This window comes from Anser cygnoides, chromosome 1 (genome assembly GCF_040182565.1).
Source record: "Anser cygnoides isolate HZ-2024a breed goose chromosome 1, Taihu_goose_T2T_genome, whole genome shotgun sequence".
In the NCBI taxonomy this organism is placed as follows: domain Eukaryota; kingdom Metazoa; phylum Chordata; class Aves; order Anseriformes; family Anatidae; genus Anser; species Anser cygnoides.
The window spans coordinates 4,820,872-4,833,874 of record NC_089873.1 but is presented as its reverse complement, the minus strand read 5'-3'; the positions used below and the strand labels follow the sequence as shown (position 1 = coordinate 4,833,874).

The following is a 13,003-nucleotide window of genomic DNA, read 5'->3' as shown; positions in this document are numbered from 1 at the left end:
TGAAAAGAAGAGAAGAGAAAGAAAGGACAAAGGCTGCTGATCCTTAGAAATAATTGTTTTAAATGGACTAATAGGCGAACAATGCAGTTACTGAGCAGAGCCTAATGCAGCCTCGCACTCAACAAGTAGCCGAGGGCCGGGAGCAGCCCCTGGAGCCCAGCTCGCTCTTCCCACCTTCTTCGCCTTGATTTTGGGGTGATTTCCACGGCAAGCCTCAGGCTTTTTAGATTCCACCACTTCGGAGAGGTCACCCTGTGGCTTTGGAAATCAGCGGCTGGTTGTTTCCCTCATTTTTTTATTATTATTTTCCCCCCTTTCCCTAATTTTTAACCATAGAGGCAAACTCGAGCCGCGTACACTGGGTCGCTCCGATCCTTCTTAAAAAGATGGCACCAAAACTTTCATCCCTCCTCAGACCTGGGCCCCGTCGGCCCCAGGTATTTTGCCTCCTCTCTAAAAGCTGTGGCCCAGGAATAAAACTCAGGCTGTGGCTCACTACCTTCCTGCAGGACAGGGAAACACAACAGGGCTGGTGTCTAACCTGCTTGCACCTCGGGATTTTTCTTCTTTCTTGGTTTCAACACGCGCCGTGGTGCGGCCCTGGGTGAATGTGCAAAACTTTCAAATCAAGCCTAACAAGCTCCCAAGGTGCAAATGAAATATCCCAAGCGTGAGGACAGCGGGGTCATTCTCACACCCCTGCTCTACAGCTTGCTTTTTTTCTCGAGATCAGCTAATCGTGCAATAACTAAACACCGTACGAAAAGCCTGTTCGCCTAATTAGAGGAAAATACCTAAGTGAGAGAGAGGGGGAAAGAGAGAAAGAAAAAAGTATGACAGATGAAAGAGAAAGAGGAAGACATAGAGCAAGAGAGGGGAAAAGTGGGAGTGAGGAAAAAGAAAAAAGGAAGAGAGGAAGGAAGGGAGGAAGGAAGGAAGGGAAGTAGGAAGGGAAAAAGGAAGGAAGCAGAGATGGAAAGGAGAAAGAGAGAAAGAGAAAAAAAATGAAAGAAGAAAAGAAGGAAAGAAGGAAAAGAGAAAGAGAAAGAAGGAGAAGAATTAAAAAAAAAAAAAAAGGAAAGAGAAGAAAGCGGGAAAAGAAAGCGAAAAGTAGCCAGGTTGGGACGCATTTCTCCCAAGCCAGCCCCCAAATCCCCCCCCGTGCCGTAGTTTCCCAGGGGCTCTGCCCGCCGGCAGCCGGGGCTGCTCGGAGCCGCCGGGGGTCGGGGGGGGGTGGGCAGCGGGGGGCACTCACCGTGGTGGGCCGTGGGGTATCTCTGCACGGTGGCTCGCACGGAGTTGCCGTAGTACGGGGGGACGGGGTTGCCTTGTCCGTCGATGTTAAAAAGTACATCCACTTCCTCGGCGAGAGGATACTGCGTGGGGTCCATGTAGGTATGGCCAAGGGTGGGGTGGTGCGAGTCCGGGTGCTGCCCATTGAGCACGGCCGGGTGGTGGTGGCTCACCCACCGCGGCTGGTCCGTGGAGACCTCCATCTTCCGCGCTCGGTGCTCCGCCGCTGCTCTTCCTCCTCCTCCTCCTCCTCCTCCTCCTCGGCAGGGCGCGGGGGGCCGGCGGTGGGAGGGGGGGGACGGTGCGGAGACGGTGCGGAGTCGGGGAGGGGGGGGAACTGCTCGGCGAAGTCGGGGTTGTTTCTGTTTTGCTTTGGTTTTATATCGGAGGGAGGGGGGGGGTTGCGGTGATGAGCGGCCGGTTCCAAAAATAAAAGTAAAAAATAAAAATAAAGGAGGAGGAAAAAAAAAAAAAGGAGAATGTAATAAAAAAAGAAAAAAAAAAGAAAGAAAACAAATAAACTCAGGGAAAAAAATCTCTACGAAGTGAGATCCCCTCGGTATCTTCCGCTCTTTTGCAGATGTTTCTCTTCTTTGATCACCTGTAACGAGAAAGAGGAAAGGGAAGGAGCAGAGAGAGAGAGAGAGAGAGAGAGAGAGTGGCAGAGAGAAACGTGCTTGAGAAGCTCTGAACTTTAGCACCTGACTTTTTAGGCAGCAGCAAACCCATCCCATCCCGCGGCAGCCATCCCTGGGAAGCGCCTGCTCTGCCCTGGACCCACCTCTCCCAGCGCCTCTTTCTCTTTCGCTCTCTCCCCGCCCGGCTCGCAGCAGCTCCGGCCGCCGCAGCTCGCTTGTTTTGCCCTTTTTTTTTTTTCTTTTTTCTTTTTTTCTCCTTTTTACCCCCCCTTTTTTTTTTTTCGGGGTCGCCGCGGTCGTTTGTTTATTTGTTTGTTTGCCCAATTTGCACCTGAGAAGCTCCGGCGGCTTAAGCCCGGTGAGAACTTGTGCCATTCGCTGCGCTGCAGCCTAGAGCCACTTTGATTGCTCATTAATTATTATGCAACCGAGAAAGGGAGGAAGAGAGGAAAAAGAGGGGGGAAAAAGAGAGGAGGGGGGGTAACGCGATAGACAAGAGGGTGGGGGTGAAGGGAAGGAGCGAGTGCAAAAGGAGGGGGGAAGAAAGGGGGAAAAAAAATAAAGTCGCTAAAGAAATTCCGCACAAACCTTGGTGGAGAAGCAGTATGTGACCCAGGAGGGATGAAGCTGAAAGTGCTTGATCAGATCAGATTGTGCTCGCTCGCCCTATTTTTTTTTCCCTTTTTTTTTTCCTCCCTCTCTCTGTTTTTTTTTTTTTTTTTTTTTTTTTTTTTTTACAGGGAAGGCATTCTTTCTGAAAGGAGCAGGATGGCGCCAGCCGGCTCAGTGCTTACAGACAGCTGTGGCGAGACGCAACTTAAGGAGGTTCCAGTGTCATAAGCACGGGGGAGGCGGAGCCTGGCCCCGGCTGAGGAGGGGACCGGCGGGGCGCACCCGGAGCCTCCGCGCTGCCCCCGCCGCGCACCCGCGGGAACCCCGCGCCGGGCGGCGCAATTTCACCAACTTCTTTTTTCCCTCCCCTATTTTATTCTTTATTTCTTATTCTCTCACTCTATTCTTTCTTATTATTTTTACTATTGAATTTTCTTTCTTTTCCTTTTTCCTCTTTTTATTTTTTCTTTTTTCTTATTTGCTTTTTTCTTTTCCTTTTTTTTTCCTTTTTTTCCTTTTTCCTTTTCCTTCTTTTCTTTTTTCTTTTTCTATTTTTTTTCCTTTTTCCTTTCTTTTTCTTTTTCCTTTTTTTTTTTTTCTTTTTCCTTTTTCTCCACTTCATTTTTTTTTTTTAAAGGGGTTAACTAACTTTTCCCGCTGGCCACCAAACTCTGTGAGAGGCAGGCAGTTCCCGGACGTTATGCGATGGAGTGGGGCCGCTTCCCCTCTTCCACTCCCCAGCACCTGGGGGGTCTGGAGGTTCAAGAGCGGCCGGATCCCACTCCAGGATGCGCCGGCAGGTGCAGCACCTCCGAGGGCTGGCGACCCGAAAGGCGGCCGCTTCTCTTTGCGAGGGGCTGCCGGCGGCTTTAGGGCTGCTCCCTCTGAGGATTTGCTTTTTGGATATAAACTCTGAGAAGGAAATAATACAATTTGGGGGCTTTTTTATTTTTTTTTGCCCAGTTCTACCGGAGATGTTGGTTCTCCTGGACACCTACCGGAGCCGTGCAGGGGACGTGCAGCAGGGCTTAGGACGGCTCCGCAGACCCCTTCGGGACGTCCCCCACTCCCCGTGTCCCCGCTCCGTCCCGGCCGTCCCCGGTCTCGAACCCGCGGCTCCCCACGGCGCCTCCCGCCTCCCTCAGCCAATGGGGGGCGAGCAGGAACCGGGGCGGCGGGCGCGGGCCACGCTGATTGGCTACTGCCCGCCCCCCCCCTCCCGGTCGCTGCCTTGAGCCAGGGCATCCCCTAGCGGGGACGGGACGGGACCGGGCGGGACGGGACGGGACGGGGGGAGATGGGGAGGGATGGGGGGAGATGGATGGATGGAGGGGGCTGGGGGAGAGGGAGGGGGCTGGGGATGTGGGGGGAGTGGGAAATGGGGGATGGAGGGGGGATATGGGGGAGAGATGGAGAAAGGGGAGAGGGAATTGGGGAGAAAGGGAGAAGGGGAGAAAGGGAGGAAGAGAGGGAGAGAAAGACAAAAAGAGAACGAGAGGAAGGGAGAAAGAGAGGAAAGGAGTAAAGGAGAACGAGAGGGGGGGAAAAAAGGAAAGAAAAAAGGGGAAAACAGAAAAAAATGAAAAAGTAAAAAAAGAAAAGAAAAACGAGAGAAACAGAGAGAGAGAGAGAGAAACAGAGAGAGAGAGAGAGAAACAGAGAGAGAGAGAGAGAAACAGAGAGAAAAGAAAAGAAAAGAAAAGAAAAGAAAAGAAAAGAAAAGAAAAGAAAAGAAAAGAAAAGAAAAGAAAAGAAAAGAAAAGAAAAGAAAAGAAAAGAAAAGAAAAGAAAAGAAAAGAAAAGAAAAGAAAAGAAAAGAAAAGAAAAGAAAAGAAAAGAAAAGAAAAGAGAAAATGGAAAAATGAAAGAAAATGGAAAAATGAAAGAAAATAAGAAATAATGAAAAAAAAAGAAATAATGAAAGGAAGAAAATGAGAAATACTGAAAGAAAAAGCAGCAATTCAAAAAGTCACTCACGGGGCCGCTTTGAGCCTGCTGTGTCTCCGCACAGCGACCAGCCGGAGTCTACCCGGGTGCGGGAGGAAGCTCAGCTCCTCTCGGCACTTTTTATACGGGGGGGTCTAATTAAAACCCGGGGTTCCGCAGCGGCGGCAGCGCCTCCCGCGCACCCCGCTCCCCGCCGCTGCGCGGGGCTGCGCGGATCGGGCGGCCGGGCAAGTCCTCGGCAGATGCGCGCTTCCCTGCGCCGATTTTTGGCCCCGATTTTTCACTTGCGCTGCCGGCAGGGCCGGGGGGGATCCACCCGAATGTGAGCGTGGGGCACAGAAACACCGCTGAGGTTGAATTTTCGGTTCAAGCATTAAAAATGGTCTGTATTTTTAGACGGATATTTTTGAAAATACCGACTTGGGGCAAGTAGAAAAGCCGGGGACGGGAACCAGCCGTGCGGAGGAATCGGGACGGCCCAGCCTGGGGGGAAAACGCGCCCGGTGGGGTTAGGGGCTTGTTGGGTACCGGAGGGGATAGCAGCCGGGGGGGGGACAACCCAGGATAAAGGGGGAATAAGGTGGGGGGGGAAGTCCGGACCCCCCCGGCCCCGCTGCTCCCCTCGCTGCCCGGCGCCTCCAAGGCTCCGGGGGCAGCCGGGCACGGCTGGCGGCATCTCATCAGGGGGGCAGGGGGGCGTGCGGGGGGCACCCGAGATGGGGGGGGGGGGGGGGGATGCTCACGGCCTTCCCCGTGGATTTTTAACTCGCTCCGGGCTCGATTTCCCTCTCGCTTCGGCTCTGCAGGAGCCGCTTTGCCCGATTTTATTTTTCAGGGTCTCGCGCCCCAAACCCTCCCCCTGGAGGGGGGATATTTTTTTGGACAGAAGTGGCCAGGGGAAGCCCCTCGCTTGCGAAATATTGATTTAAAGGCAAAACACAAACTTTCCGGCCCCCACCCCAGCTCTAAACGTGTTTTGTAAAGGTGAGGCCGGAGTCTCTCCCTTTATCCCTCCTCCCTGCATTTCCCCCCAGCCCGAGCCGTCCCTGCGGGTGGGGTTGGTCGCCAGCCCTTCGCAAAAATCCCTTTAAAAGAAATCCCTTGGGAGGTGTTAGGGGGAGGGAGGTGGCACGGGCTGGGGGGCAGGTGAGCTGGGACCACCCCGCTCCACTGCCGCTGTTGCAGCTCCGGGACCTACAAGCGTGGGATCGCAGGAGGGGAATTTCCCTAGAGAAGTCACAAAATTGCTAAACCCTCGAGAAAATGAGCTTTTGCCCCCATCCACGGGTAGGGGAAGGTTTTTGCAGTCGCCACCTTTCAGCTGGTTGGAGGGCGAGGAGAGCTTGACGCCAGATCAAATTAGCACCATCCAACAAAATGCAATGCAATGCAATAAAATAAAAGCGACGGTTGCAAGAAAAAAAAATAAAATTAAAGCAATGAAATAAATCGGTCGCCCCAAAGCCTGCTCGGTGCCGGGGGCTGCCCCAACGGGGCGGGCAGGGGGTGGCGGGGGGTGGGGGACCCTGCTCGTCGCCTCTCCCCCGCTGCCGCAGCCCCGATTTGGGGAGGAGGGCACCCGCTTTCAGATCCGCTTTGCTCAGCCTGCCCTTGCCTTTTCCTCCCGGTTCCGCAGCCCCGATCTGTCTATCCCCTTCCCGGCCGGGGGAGAACCGTGTTGGGGAGGGCAAAAACACACACACCCCCTCCCGAAATAAATAAATAAATACGTAAATAAAGCGCAAATCCATAATTTTCTCCCCTTTCCTTCCTATAACCCGTGATCCCCTTCTTTTCTTTCATTTTTTTCTTTTCCCTTTTTTCTTTTTTCTTTTTTTCTTTATTTTTTTTCCTTTTTTTTTTTCTTTCTTTTTTTTTTTTTTTCCAGGATCGCTGGCCTTGACCGTCCTTTTCCCAAGCTGTGGCCGCAGATCCATCACCTCGCTCCCCCACACACCCGGCAGCCCCCAGCAGGGTTTCCAGTGACAGCCCGGCGCTAATAGGATCCCTTTGTTGGAGCAATTAGCCCCAGGATCGCCCCCCCAGCCGCCCCATAAGGCTCTCGGGGGTTAATTCTGCCGGGGGAGCCGGGCTCCAGCATCCCTCCAAGCCAGGGACTGTCAGGCTGCGCGTTGGGGGGGTTGCGATGGGGCGAACCCTGGCCCTGAAAAGTCAAAACCCATTTGACAAAAGTCCCAAAAGGAAAAATAATAATAAAACTCGGGGAGATGGGGCGGGTACCAGCCTACCTCTCCCCTAAAAGTGAGCGTTCAAAAGACACGACCCCCCCACCAACACCAACACCACCCTATTATCCCCAGGCCCTGCTGTTATAATAGGTTTTGAGGAGGTTTTATGGGGCCGGGGCTGCCCCGCTGCCTCCGGCCCCCCTCTGCTCCGTCCCCAGTGATGCCCACCCGAGACAGTGGCACCGGCGTGGGTTTCGCTGCCTTTTTTGGGGGGCGGGGACAGGCAGAAAAAGCCCCCTCCTCCCCTTTTACCCCCCCTCGCACCTTCCTTTTAGACGACAATTGACTGCAAGCGGATTAAGTTACGTTTGCCGGGCTGGGGTTTTTACAGGGTACCAGAATAGTACAGGTAAAGCTGTACAAACAGCCGGGAGCTACGAATCGGAGGGTTATGGAGAGGACACGGCCCAGGGCAGAGCTCCCAAGATTTTTTTGCCTTGCTCTCTACCGAGGGAATGGGGTCGGGGAGGGAAAGGCGCTGCCCCATATCCATCGCCCCCTCCCGGGGCACGCAGCCGGGACCAGCCCGGTGTGCGGGGAGCTGCTGAGATAAGGCCGGCTTAAACAAAGACGGGGAGAGGAGGGAACGGTTCTTTTTTATCCTCTGTCTTCTTCTTCTTTTTATTTTTTTCCCCCTCCGTCAATCAGGCAAGGAATTGTGATCTCTTCCCCCAACGCCACCCTCTCTCTAGCAGGATAAACGAACCACAAGCCAGCAATAAATAATAATAATAATAATAATAATAATAATAATAATAATAGAAACTCCTACAGAAAAAGAGAGATACTACACTGACGTTTCTGCCTCTCTTCTTTCAAGGCAGCTTGTCCCCCTGAGCCTTCCCCTCCGCTTCGAAACCAGCCACATGTGCGGTTTTTTTATTTATTCTTTTTTTTCTTTTCTAAATGCACATATGTGTATGTTTCCGTTCGCTTCTAATAATTCATTTATCTCCCTTTCGTGCAGATCGGGAGGAAGCAGACACACACACACACGCACACAAAGAAGTGCCGAGCCATGCAAATCGAGCGAGAGCACAAATCAACTTCTGATTACATCGGCTCCAATTTTTCCTCCCTTCGTGCAACACAGCAGAAGCACACATTTTTTTTTTTTTTTTTCAGCGCAAATGATGCTATGTGATGAGGAGGGAGGAAGGGGGGGGGGGGGGAAACCCTGCTCTGCCGAAGAACAGAAATTCGAAGAATTAAAATTGGGAGGAGAGAGAAACCGGGACTTTTCTTTCCCCTCCTCCCCCCCTCCTTTGAAGCTGAGAGGAGGGCTACTGCCCCGGGACACTGCAGGAGTTTAAAAAAAAAAATAGAAAAGAAAAATCTGAGAAAGATCAAAAACCGGCTCCGCAAGTCCCAGCGGCGACCTCTCCCCCCGCCGCATTCCCCAAAGCGCGCGGCGCAAACCCGGAGCGGAGCCGGGCGAGGCGGCGGGGGGGGACCCGGGGGGGTCCCGGGTGGTGGCCCTGTCACCCCCGCTGCCTGTCCACGTCCTGCTCCGGGACGGGAGGCAGAGCCCAGCTCCCTTCCTTCCTTCCCTCCCCGTTTCCCTGCTCCTTTTTCCCGCAGCGCAGCCCCGGCTTCAGGCTCAGCACGGTAAGTCCCTCTTTTCCCCCTTTTTTATTTTTTATCTTTTCCCCCTCCCGTCTTTTCTCGGAGGGGTGGCTGGAAAAGGGGTTCCACCTTTCTCTCTTTCTCTCTTTTTATTCTCCTCTCCCAGCTCCTTTCTTTTTTTCTTCTCCTCCCGCTCCAAGCTCCGCGAAGAGCATCCGCGGGCACCTCTCCCCCCGGCACGGCGCTGGGGTCGGGCACCGCTTCCGAGAGGTTCCGGCAGATTAAAAAAAACAATAAAAAAATGAAAGAGACGGGGAAGGAGAGGGGAAAAAAAAAAAAAAGAGAGAGAGAGAGAGACAGAGAAGAAATACTTCAAATCCCACCCCAAAAAAATCCGGTGAGGTTAAGGAAATGTACATTACCAGCCAAAAAAAAAAAAGGGGGGGGGGGAAGGAAAGAAAAAAGAAAATGAGCCGCTGTATTTCCCCGCTGCTGAGGCTTTAAGCAAATGATCTCCCTACAATAATCAGCCGGCGGCTTCCAGCGCCGGGGATGCGCGTCCCGGGGCGGGGAAGGGGCTCTCGCTTTGCTCGCATCGGTTTTGCCTCCCAGGAGCGTTGTAGGAAATAGATGTGAAGGTGAATTGAACCGATTTCCACGCAGCCCGTGGAAAAGGTGAGGCTGCCGTCGGGTTTAATGACTTTTGGGGTTCTTTTCTTCCCCCATAAACCCCAAACCCTGGGATTTACGATGAAGCAGAACACCCAAATTGACGTGAGAGGAGGCGGCGGAATTAACACCGGCTCCTTGCCGAGGTGGAGAGACATATCCTGACCTCCCGGCACCCAAACCGGAGCGATTTGCTGCGGGAAGAGCCCGGCTGCCGCTAGCTCAGAGCAGTCCTCGCACCCCCAGCACCCCCAAACCAAACCTCCCCTGTCCACAGCCCCCCGGCCCTAACCCGCTCCGTAAATGTAGGGCTCGCATAGAGTCCCAAGCTCCCAAATTCAAATTGGAGGGAGGGGGACACACGTCTGCCCCGATTTTGCACTCCTTGCTGCTGTAAAGGGGTCTCGTCCCTAATTCCTCTGGGGTGCTGTCCCCTAGAGGTGCCCTTATAGGCACCTTTCCGTCCTGGGGGCCGAGCAGAGCGCCCAGGCAAGCTGCGGGGAAGCAATTTCTCCTCGTTTTTTACCCCCCTGAAATTAAAACACCCCCTTCGGCTCCGTTAAAAATAATAATAGAAAAATAAAAATCATTTTTTATTTTTATTTTTATTCCCGGGGAGAATGAATGAAGCGCTTTGCCCCAGCCGGGAACAAAGTGCGCGGGGGGGTGCCCTACCCTCTCCCCCCTTCCTCACCACTCTTTTGCTCCTCTCCCTCTGTCCCCAGGCTGCCGGGACCCACCGGGACCCCCTCTGCCCGCCCAGGTGGCCGGGGCTGCCGAGCCCCGGCTCCGCACCTGCGGCCCATAAATAATGGGGAAAACAAGCAGGGCCGGCGGTTATTAATTAGCCGGTTTCATTAAAATCCATCCCCCAGAGCCCTCTGCCTGCGCACGGACACGCGAAGGTAAGAGGAGAGAAATGGATGCGCACGTGCATTTTTTTTCCTTATTTTAAAGGCGCTCGGTGACAGCCTGCGCGCATTTTTGGACAGCCCAGGCTCCCTGCTGCCCCTGGGCAGGACGGTGGCACATTTCCTACAAGGGGAGGGTGGAGGAGAGGGACCTGAAGCCGGGAGAAAAGGGAAAACCAGCCTTTAGCCTTCTGGCACCCAAAAGCCATCTCCCCGGTGGGATTGGGGACAGGGAACCGAGGGGGTATTCGCGGAGATGTGAGGTGCGGGCCCGGAGCAGAGCCATCCTCCTCCTCACCTCCTCCTGAAGCCGGGCTAGGCATGATTTGGGCTGGCGAGGTATAAAACAAGGGAGATCCGCGGAAAGGGAGACGCGGGGGAGCTCGCCCTAATTACGTCCTATTAGAAGCGTATATATTTGTTGTGTATTATATACCTTTGTTTAAATACGTAGCGTTAAATATATAGCCTATAGGGCGCACACACGGCACGGATCGCCCGAAATCGGGTCCCGGGTGGGGAGAATTACGCGTGGGGGCAGCGCGGAAAGGCGCGCAGCGCTTTGGGAAGGGGGGCTGCGTGGCTGCACCTCTTTTTTTATCCCCATAAAAAAGCCGAAATGGGGCACGGCAAGGCCCCTGCTACCTCCCTCCCCGTACCGAGGTTAATATTGCACGGGCAGGGCTGACAGCGCCGTGCCCCGTTCCGTGCCCCCCCCCCAGCCCCAACCATCCTCACCCCAGCAGCCAGAGGCAGCCCAGCTCCTTCTCTCTTCCTAAATTTCTCGTCCCTCCCGGGCCGGGGCTGCCTTTCCCCAAGGTCACCGGGCAAAGCCGCCCCTCCTTGCACACCCCCAGCAATAAGAGGCGGGGGGGGGGGGCGGCTCGGGTTGAGTTTCAGCCGGCGGCTGCTGCCCTTTGAGCCCGGCTCCCCTCCTAATTCCCTCCACGTGGAGAAGGAGCAAAAGGAGGAGGCGAAGGGGTGAAAAATAAAAAAGAGAAGAGAGGGATGGGGAGGCGAGGGGTGGTGGTGGGGGGACGGGACACGGATGCACTGACCTGGGCAGATGCTTTTTATTTTGTCCCGCTCCGCTGGAGCTCTCAGCGCAGGAGTGCGGGAGGAGCGGAGCGGCGGCTGCTGGCATGGCGCAAGCTCCCACCCGGGGGGAAAACCTGGGGGAGCCGCATCCTCCAAACGCCCACCCTGCCCTCCTCCTCCTCCTCCTCCTCCTCCTCCTCCTCAGGGCTGGGCTGAAGAGCAGAGCTCTTCCGGGTTGGGAAAGGGCAGAGAAAGAGGGAGAGAAATATGATGGGCTATTTCTCTGCACACCCAGCCCGGCTAAATCACAGGGGGCGGGCCGGGGAAAGGGGGGGGGTTGGGGGGGGGGGCGAGCCGGGTCCTTGGGGCTCGCAGAGGTGTGAGCGTGATGAAACCCGTCCCGGCAGCGGCTGTCACTGCCGGGAGCCTGCAGAGCCTGGCGAGAGAGAGAGGGAAAAAAAAAATTAATTGTGCCTGTGATGGTGCAAATAGCACCGGAGCGAGCCCACGGCTGCACCGAGAGCTTTCGAGGAAAAGCGGTGACATTGGCTGGGGGGGGCTGAGCCTGCCCTGCTGCCCCCCCTCCTCCTCGGTAGGGAGTTATATCGAGCCATTATTATTATTATTTATTATTATTATTGTTATTATTATTATTATATGTGTGTAGGGGTACGCGATCCAAGCAGAAAAAAATAAATCCCCACGCACGCCTTGGCACACCTGGGGGGTATCTCTCTCCCCATTGTCCGTCTGTTCTTCCAGGGCTGACCCCAGCGCCAAATTTCCCCCCTTCCCTCCCTGCTACCCCTCTCCCCACGGAGAGCAGCCCCGTACCCCAAAGCTGGGGCATGTTTTCCCTACCCCCTGTTGGGAAAAACAACCGCCCCCCGAGCTGCTGTGGGTTCGGGGGAGAAACCCCCATGTCCCTGCATTAAGCGACCCCCCCTCGGCGTTTCCCCATATTTCCGCCGGGGGGGTGCTGGACTTTTCCCTCTTTCCCTCAGCCGAGAGGCTGAAAAATCCCATTTTTGCCCATTTCGCTTTAAAATAAATACCCCCCCCAACCTTCCTGCAGCCCTCCCCGGGAGTCCTGCCGTGTGCTGGAGAAAAAAGGGGAAAAAAACGTCGGATTTGCACGCTGGAAAACTTGCCCGAGGTTTAGTGGCGCTGGTTTTTCCTACTGAAGGTCGGTGCCTTTGGCTTCCATGCCCCCCCCCCCCCCCCCCCCAGCGGGGGGGTGTAGCCGAGGAGAGGCGGAGGAGCCCCCGAAGAAGAGCCTGGAGGGGATGTCGTGGGGAAAAACGTGTCCGGAGGGGCCAGGCTGTTCTGGAGGGTGGGCAAAGCTTGCCCAGCATCAGAGAGAAAGTGGGGAGGGGGAGAAAGTGGGGTGAGCCCCCCCTCATATTTAACATCACCCCACCCCCGCCACCGCTGGAGTGAAAAGTTACCGAAACGGGGTGAAAAATAATCACTTAGGGAAAAAATATAAAATAAATATATAGATATAGATTTATACACACTCCGAGTCCGGGAAGGATTTTTTTTTTTTTTAATTTTCCTGCTGACGCTGGGAGTTCGCTATCTCCGCTTCTAGAGTGACTCTGTAAGGTGAAAGGTAACGCGATCGCCTCCCAATTCTATCTTTAGAAAACACATTCAATTAAGGTAATAACTTGGGGCTCATTAGGGCTTCGAAGGGAGCCCTCCCGCAGCCAAACGCCGCTGGAAGAGGCTCGGACACCCGACGGCACGGGGAGGGTTGAGCCCTCAGCCCACGAGTGGGGTTTTATTACGAAAAACCCTTCCCAAAGGAGTGTTTTGGAGCCACGATGCTGTGTTTGGCAGCGAAAGGAGTGGAGAAGCCGGGGCTAAAATCGTACCAATAAAGAAATAAATAAGTCGGGAAAAAAAATGGAAAAGAAAGAAAGAAAAAAAAAGAAATAGGAATGCGGCTTAAATCAGTCGGGGCGTGTGTTCCCCATCAGCGGGCAGGGAAAATCCCTGGGAAATCTGCTCGCCGCGATTTGCGCTCCCCCACATCGAGCTGCAAGTGGGGAGGCGATACCAGCGAGGAAGACGA

At 54.4% G+C, this 13,003-nt stretch overlaps 1 protein-coding gene and 1 long non-coding RNA gene across 3 annotated transcripts in view; one reads left to right on the top strand and one right to left on the bottom strand.

Annotated features, from left to right (window-relative positions):
* Positions 1-11,097, bottom strand: part of GATA3 (GATA binding protein 3) — a 28,858-nt gene extending 17,761 nt beyond the window's left edge. Inside the window, exons 1-2 of one of the 2 annotated variants that reach the window (XM_067003801.1) lie at positions 10,944-11,097; positions 1,256-1,894 (exon numbers count right to left, since the gene is read on the bottom strand). In XM_067003801.1, the coding sequence (XP_066859902.1) occupies positions 1,256-1,496 (241 nt within the window). In that variant the 5' untranslated portion in view covers positions 1,497-1,894; positions 10,944-11,097. Of the gene's footprint in view, positions 1-1,255; positions 1,895-10,943 lie in introns of those variants that run through there. The other variant, XM_048062675.2, reaches the window with a different exon arrangement.
* Positions 8,209-12,739, top strand: LOC125182636 (uncharacterized). Its single transcript, XR_007162792.2, has 3 exons — positions 8,209-8,347; positions 9,700-9,879; positions 11,999-12,739. It is a non-coding gene; the product is annotated as an uncharacterized lncRNA (long non-coding RNA).
* Positions 12,740-13,003: the final 264 nt, after the last annotated feature.